Source organism: Panicum virgatum, chromosome 3N (genome assembly GCF_016808335.1).
Source record: "Panicum virgatum strain AP13 chromosome 3N, P.virgatum_v5, whole genome shotgun sequence".
NCBI lineage: Eukaryota > Viridiplantae > Streptophyta > Magnoliopsida > Poales > Poaceae > Panicum > Panicum virgatum.
Genome location: NC_053147.1, coordinates 16,097,967 through 16,105,818, shown reverse-complemented (window position 1 = coordinate 16,105,818; position 7,852 = coordinate 16,097,967). Strand labels below are relative to the sequence as shown.

The 7,852-nt window shown below is 52.4% G+C and overlaps 1 protein-coding gene across 1 annotated transcript; it reads left to right on the top strand.

The window, feature by feature from the left end:
* Positions 1-6,714: 6,714 nt before the first annotated feature.
* On the top strand, positions 6,715-7,543 carry LOC120664644 (monothiol glutaredoxin-S9-like). The gene has a single exon (XM_039943925.1). The coding sequence runs from the start codon at positions 6,801-6,803 to the stop codon at positions 7,242-7,244; it is 444 nt and encodes a 147-aa protein (XP_039799859.1). The 5' UTR covers positions 6,715-6,800; the 3' UTR covers positions 7,245-7,543.
* The last annotated feature ends 309 nt before the right edge of the window (positions 7,544-7,852 follow it).

Genomic DNA, 7,852 nt, shown 5'->3' with positions numbered 1-7,852 from the left:
GTCATGGTCGATCGAGTCGAGCCAGGATGGGAAGACCTCGACCTCGAGATCCCTGGAGGTGACGGAGAAGAGGAACTCGGACATGCCGTACACACATGGAACTGTTGGAACAAGTGGTACATATGATTGGCCTCTGGGATACAATTTGCCGATACATCAGCAGCCTAAAGAGGTCCCAGTCAGAGTCCAACTCCGAGATCACCACCGGCAGCACATAAGAGTCCCAGTCCAGCTCCGAGATCACCATCGGCACCACAAAGGAGTCCCAGTCCGGCTCCAAGAACAGCACCGGCAGCAGAAAAGAGTCCCAGTCCGGCTCCCGGTGATGCAAGGGACTCAAGTGCCCGCTCAGGGCCTTGGGTCCCACCGTCACCGCCTCCGAAGGCGAAGAAGGAGAGCGCGAAGCCTTCGGTCCCACCTCCACCGCCTCTGAAGGCAAGGAAGAGCACAAAGGTCGCACCGCCTCCTAAGAAGAGGAACACCCCCAAGAAGAAGAAAGAAAAGCCTCCACCACCGAAGTTAGCATACCATATGACTCAGGAGGAATTAGAAGAAAGTGTGCGCCAGCACGTCAGAGATCATTTCGCGCCTAAAAAGCCTCCACCGGTGCATCAATGGTCAGATAAAGAGAAGAAATACTTCGGAACTCTACTCCAACCAAAGTACAGGGCACCCCTATCGGACTACGACCGCCAGATCACAAAGTCCTGGGAGAAGCCAAGTAACCGTCGGCGCAACCAAGTTCCCCAGCTCGGACAACTGTCCAAGCAATCGATACCCCCGCTCAAAGTCCTCTCCGATCAGGATGCAGCTACTGCTCAGTTTGTGCTGGAAAGCGGCCTCACAAAAGCTCACCTGCTCGAAGAGGCTCCAATCGAGGTTCACCCAGGGGCAAACAAAAAACCTTTCGTGTTGGGGGAACCTCTTATGTGGGAAGAGTTGATTCCGAAGCTACCAACAAGGATGCGTGAGTTGCATGCATGGTACATGAAAGCAAGTGCATCGAAGGATGTAAGTTTTCGTGCCCGAATACAAGATAGGCATTTCTATCGGGGGTTGGATGACATATGGATTTATTTTGAAAATCTTTATGATCTGTACCATCAAGACGCCCTAGACAAGTCTCTCCTCCGTGTATTTTGTATGTAAGTGTACTTTGTCCTACCATTTGTATATAGTACCATAGCTCTACTAATTATGTGTTTTCTCATCCTCTACCTTCATTTTTAATCGTGCAGGATGAAGGTTCAAGAATGCCAGAGAAAAGGGATATATCACGTCGGCTTCATAGACCCATGTAATATATATGAGGAGAGTGTCAGGAAATGGCCTAATCGGACCGAGAACAACATACTCTGGGCCTTGCATAAGCAGAATACTTATCGATTCATTCTGCTTCCGTACAACTTCGAGTGAATTCATTATCTTTTTTCTTGACTTCACTGTATATATGTGTATATATATCCAACATTTCGTATACATATATGTGCATGAAACAGGTTTCACTGGATCCTTCTTATTATCGAGATCGATAGATGCCGAGTTCGGGTGTACGACTCCTTGAGGAAGCCAACATATTATTACCAAGACCTCATAAACATCATCCAAAAAGCATGGGCTCGCTTCCTCCAAAAACATATAGGAATATCGTCACCTCCAGCCCCGCTAGAATTCACAACTAACTGGCTGGTACGAACACATATCGCACATCTATTGTCGTTTCTTTAATCAACGTCAATATTTCTGACCCATATGTATGTATGTATGTATGTATGTATGTATGTATGTATGTATGTATGTATGTATGTATGTATGTATGTATGTATGTATGTGTGTATGTATGTATGTGTGTGTGTGTGTATGTATGTATGTATGTGTGTATGTATGTATGTGTGTGTGTATGTATGTATGTATGTATGTATCTATGTATGTATGTATGTATGTATAGATTTTGAGACAGGCGGAAGGAAACAACCTATGTGGCTACTACGTTTGTGACTACATGATGGATTTTTGCTGCCGCAGCTCGATATCACAACATGAATTGAATGTACGTAGAACAACATTACTAACAATTACCTGCATTTAGTTTCGTCTAGGTACTAATTCAAAATATTGGTGTTTGCACTTGACAGATTTCTTGCATGGAGAATGACCTCATCCAACCAGAAAGAATCAAAGCAATTCAAGAATCAATCTGTGGATTCCTCCTAAATGAGGTCATAAATCCAACTGGAGAATTTTACGCGAATCCTAGGATAAGTGTGGGTCGAGCGGATCCGAATAAGGACATCAGCGATGATGAGGCGTCTACAGACCTTTAGTATCTTGTAAAAATTTGTCGGACAAAACTTATGTGCACGACGACTTGTAAATATATTATGAATCCCAAGTTTATTATTAACATATTTATATTAGAAGTACATATAATATTTCAATTTTATGTAATTATAATAAAGGTATTCAATTGTATGCTAGATACGAATATATACGAATACGCAAACGTGCTAGAATGTGAATACGCAGACGTACACGAATATGAATACGTAAATATATACGAATACGAATTAGTTGAAACCCAAAAAATAGACATTCAGAAAAGAAAAAAAAAGCATTTAGTACCGGTCGGTAAAGTGCCTGCCACGCCCTGCAAGTACCGACCGGGCGTGGCAGGCACTTTACCGACCGGTACTAAAATGCACCTTTAGTACCGGGCGGCCTGACCGGTACTAAGTGGCAGCCCACTTAGTACCGGCCAGGCGGTACAGAGCGGGCGCTCGGTACTAATCGGGGTTCCCGCCCGGTACTTATGCGCCTTTTTCTAGTAGTGTGCATGCTAGATAGTAGGCATAAAAAAAAGGAGTTTCCGTAGCAGGAATCTTAACATGAGATTTTGCACAAGACACGCAGCAGCTTTCACGGGAATCAAATCATTCGAAATCCACAGACATGACACACACGGCACATTCTGCTAAAAAAATAGATTGATTTTGGCTAATTCAATAGTATCCGGTGAGAGAGAATAAACTAAAACAAACTGAAGTAAGCGAAAACAGATAATAATGTCAAATCAATACATACACTAATTAGATCTTGTTCTGTGATGACGGAACTATATTTTATTCTTTGCAAGAGCCGGCCGGATGCCTGATGGGTTAGCCTTATCCGGAACCGAAGAAAGAGACGCCAACATTTCGAACGCAACGCGCGCGACGACGACAACGCACGTGAGTAGGTGACGCCGCACGTGATCGACGCGCACGTAAGCCGGCTTCAGATCGACGCGATCGGAACGCGACACGGGCAAAATGAAATGAAAATAATATGTAGGGCTGTGTTTAGATCTGTAAAATGGTGGTAAAAAAGTCATATCAGACGCTGTAGCACATTGTAGTATTTTTTGTTTGTTTGTGGTAATTATTGTCCTATCATTACCTAACTAGGTTTAAAAGATTCATCTCGTCGTGTACATCAAAATTATGTAATTAGTTTTTTTATTTACCTATATTTAATGCTTCATGCATGAGATAAAAAATTTGATGTGATAGATGAATAGTAAAGTTTGGAGAGAGAAATTTTGGAACTAAACACACAACCCTAGTAAGAAACTCAACCATTATTCGAGATGGGCAGAGGAGAGGACGTGTGTAGAATCCAGCTAGCTCGAATCGAATCTGACTTCGGCGAACACGCACATAGAATAGAGCGAGGGCGGTCAGCGGTGGAGAAGTTGGGAATGGCCAGCCGGCCGGCAACTCGATCGCTCGCGCGGCGACAAACGAGACGTGGGCGCCGTTCCCTCTGCCGACGTCATCGCCTGCGAGGGGATTCAAAGTCCGCCCGAACTCACATCTCGATCGCCGGCCTTGATCAAAGGCGAGAAACTCGGACTGTTGAAACTATCTTCATTCCATGCGATTTTCTCTTCTTCGAGAAACTCGATTAGCAAATTAATCCTTTCGTCCATAAAAAAGTGTAATTATAAAATTCAGACCAATCAAACTAGTTCGAGTTTAGTAGTAAGACATAATTACATTGGTATACTAAAGTCACAGCACTGTTTCTATACTTTGAGGCTGTTTGGAATAGCTTATGGCAAAACAGTTTCACCAGTCAGACCAAAGCTTTACCTAGCTTCAGTTCATTTCAGCACCGATTTGTAACTTGATATAAATAAAAAAAAAACTGAGGCTAGGATAAACTAAGCGACGGCTCTCTACATTCTTTTTTCCATCCGCGTCGCTCCTCCTCGGGGCGGCTTGGGCGGACCCCAACGCCCGCCGCCGCCGCCCCCTAGCACCGCTTCCCACCCCTCGCCGTCGCCTGAGCGGCAGCCGGAAGTCCACGCAGCCGCAAGGACGGCGGCGGCGGGGCTCCGCTCCCTCCCTTCTCCTCCTTCCTCCTCACTCGCGCACTCCGGTATGGTGGTCCTGTCAATGGCGAGCGGCCGCCCGATCTGCTCTCCTGGGTCTCTACGCGGCGGGGCTCTGCGGTTGCGGTGGGGCCCGGCTGCGGCGGCGTGGCTCGGCATCAGGGCATGCCCGCGGCCGGCGTGGCGGGGCTCGACACAGCTCGGGCCTCCGCGCGTCGGGGCGTTACGGCGACGGGCCTGGTTGTGCCGGCGGCTTCCGGGGCCGGCCCGCGAGCGGTACGGCGGCGACGGCTCCCGCGGCCGGGGCGCGACGGGGCTTGGCCCTGCAGCGCCCACACTGGCACGGCGGGGCTCGGCTCGGCGGCGTTCGTGGCCGCCGTGCAGCGCGGGCGGCGCGGCGTGACGGCGGCTGCAGTGCTGGTGCTTGGTGGCACTCGCGGCCCGGCAGCATCGGCTCTCGCTGCTCGCGGCTCCAGGTGGCGATGGGGGGCGCTGCTCCTCTCTTGCCTGGCCGCGTTCTGCTCTGCTGCCGTTCCTCTAGGGATTGGCCGAGGTGCAGGCGAAAGCTCGAACAGCGACGTCTGCGGACGCCGCTTCCTTCTTGGAGGCGTTCTTTTGCACCTCTCGGCCTCCCCGTGCCGGATGTTGCGGGTGAAAACCCAACCCATCTTGGGCTGGCGTAGTCGGCGCTTTCGGCGATGCAACCTTCTTGAAGGCGACGCTAGGCTAATCCGGTTAGCGGCGACGGCCATCGACAGAGTGTGCTACCTCTTCTCTTCCTATCTTCCTCCCCTAGATAAAATTGTTGCTTTTGTTGGTGCGGCTCACGTCGAGGACCCAATCCGATCGGGCAGGGTGTGCGGAGGCTATGGTCGACGGTCCAATCCGACTGGACATAACGAGTCGAGGCCTGGGTCGATGTCCTAATCTGACCTGGGCAGTGGGGATGAGCCGTGTCTCTAGAGGCTTCCTGTCCGCGTAGGCGGTGCAGCGGAGATTCCTGCGGCGGCACGACGAAGGTGGAGATTTTGGAGTGGCTTGGTGGTACGATGTCACCCTCGACAGCAAAGCAAATCCGGATCCCTAGAGAGTCCAGCGGCGGTGGAGGCGAGACCCCATGCGCTTTAAGGTGGTGTCCGAGGAGTGGTGTGCGGCAGTGGATGTGGCGAGGCCCCCACGCGTTGAGTTGAGGCCTAGGTCGATGTCCCAATCTGACCTGGGTGAGGTGTTGTCTCGGAGTTTCAGGATCCAGCGCTTTTTTCGATGTTTGGGGTGCTTGGTGCCACAGCGGTACTTCGGCGAGGGGTCCTGCATGGCGGTGGCTCTTTTGGTGTGGTGCCGTGGGCTCCTCTACTGACTTCTGCTAACGTACGATCGGAGTTGGGAGATCGGCGACCGTGTTTGCGTGATATGAAGACGACGGTGGCATGGTGGAGGAGTCGTGGTAGTCGCTTGGCGTGCAGCGGACTGTGGCGGCCAGTTCTGCATGGCAGCGGCTGGTTGGTGTAGGACATCGTCGGGGACGACGGCACTTGCGAGGTGGGCTACTTGTCGGCTTCTTCTTGAGTAGTGGTGGCGCGGCGTGGTATCTTGTTTTTGTATGGAGTCGAGTTTGAGTTGCGCAACCGTGTTGATATCCTAATCCAACCGGTTGTTGTTTGAGTCGAGTTTGAGAGGAGTCGTGTGGTCGTGTTGGCCGGTGGTGGTATCATTGTTGTTCGTTGTGGTTCCCAGTCTGGGCGTTGTTCTTTCTTTTTAATATAATCGGCAGCTCTCCGGCCTGGTTAGTTAAAAAAAATTCCTGATGGCGAGTCACGGCACCAAAGCTTCCACGACTACGCGCTGCGCGGCGGATTGAGATCCGCTGCAGTTGGGGTGGCTGACTTTGAGCCACTGCATGTGGGGCCCACTAGCGCTGGGGCCCGCTGGCAGTGACCCAATGTCAGCAGCCCCAACGTCAGCTGATCCGGTTCCCTGCGCGGCTGCCGCCTGCGGCCGTCACCGGGACCCACGGCGGGCCCGCCAGACGTCACCGACCACGTCACCTTCCCACGCGCTGCACGTTGCTCGCGCCCCGTCGGGCTCTCGCTCTTCCTCCCCGCGTCCTGCCGTCACCGTCTCACCGATCAGCGTCCGGCTCCGGCCGGGCCGCCGCCCGCCGGGGCGTGGCGGGCCCACCAAACCACCTCCAACCGCGGCTGACGCCCCGCCACGACACACACGGCGCGCGCCGCGGTTAGCGCGAACGCCGTCCTCCTCTCCTCCTCCCCCGGATGACGCCATCCCCTAGCTCCGCTGACCTCATGGCCCTTTATATATCGGGCCCTCCTGCATAAGCTGCAACACAGGTCGCTGCTTTCATTTCGCAACCGAACCAAGAAAAAAGAAAAGAAGAGCAAGTCGTGCAAGAAGCCGCGCGCCGAGGAGAATGTACCAGGCCATCCCGTACGGCGCCAGCCGGCCGTGGCCGCCGCGGCCGCTCCCCGCGCCGATGGCCGCCGAGGCGGCGGCCGTAGTGGACGCCGCCGTCGCAGCGGTGGCGGCGGAGGAGAGGCTGCCTGCGCAGCAGCCGGCTGCGGCGAGGGAGGAGGTGAGGCGGGCCGTGGCGGAGAGCCCCGTGGTGGTTGTGGGGAGGCGCGGGTGCTGCCTCAGCCACGTCGTGAAGCGGCTGCTGCAGGGGCTCGGGGTCAACCCGGCCGTGCACGAGGTCGCCGGCGAGGCGGAGCTTGCCGGGATCGTCGACGGCGACGTCGCGCTCCCGGCGGTGTTCGTCGGGGGCAGGCTCCTCGGGGGCCTCGACCGGCTCATGGCCGTGCACATCTCCGGCGAGCTCGTGCCCATACTGAAGGAGGCCGGTGCGCTCTGGCTTTGAGGATCGGACACGGACGGAGCTCCCCGCGGCTCATGGCCGTGCCCCGTGCACATCGACTTCTTCCTGTTGGCGCTCCGATCCTCCAAATCTTCATCTTTTCTTCTTCTTTTTTTCCTCCTCCGATTAATGAAGGCGTTCTTAATTATCATTAGATAGGACTTCGATTCTTTTAGGGGAAGCGTATATTGCCGAAGCGTATTTATTAGGAAATTGGAGTGCTTATCTTAAGCGATTTCTATTTATTTCCCATCATGTGAATATGAAGAGTGCTGAGAATTTACCTGATGAGCTTCTGGTCTTGTCAGTGCGCACATACTATTCATGGTTCAGGAACACTACAGGTTCGCCGCCGGTTGGAGCTGCAAAAATCGCATGATTTGAGATTTTTAATTCCCCCCTATTAATTTAGCATTATTTTAGCAGCGCAAGTGTTACGACAAGGACGTGTGCGTGTGTGATCATTCCCCTGATGGCTGGTGTGCGCGGCAGCACAAGATGATTTGCAAATTGATCCCAACAAGAATTTTCAAATGAAAACAATTACCGACACGGCGACACACTCAGTCAGTTAACTAAGCCCTTGTTTAACTGCATAATTTAAAATTCTA

Bases quoted from the DNA above. Each gene is read 5' to 3' on its own strand.
- LOC120664644 (XM_039943925.1), top strand. From the start codon at position 6,801: ATGTACCAGGCCATCCCGTACGGCGCCAGCCGGCCGTGGCCGCCGCGG.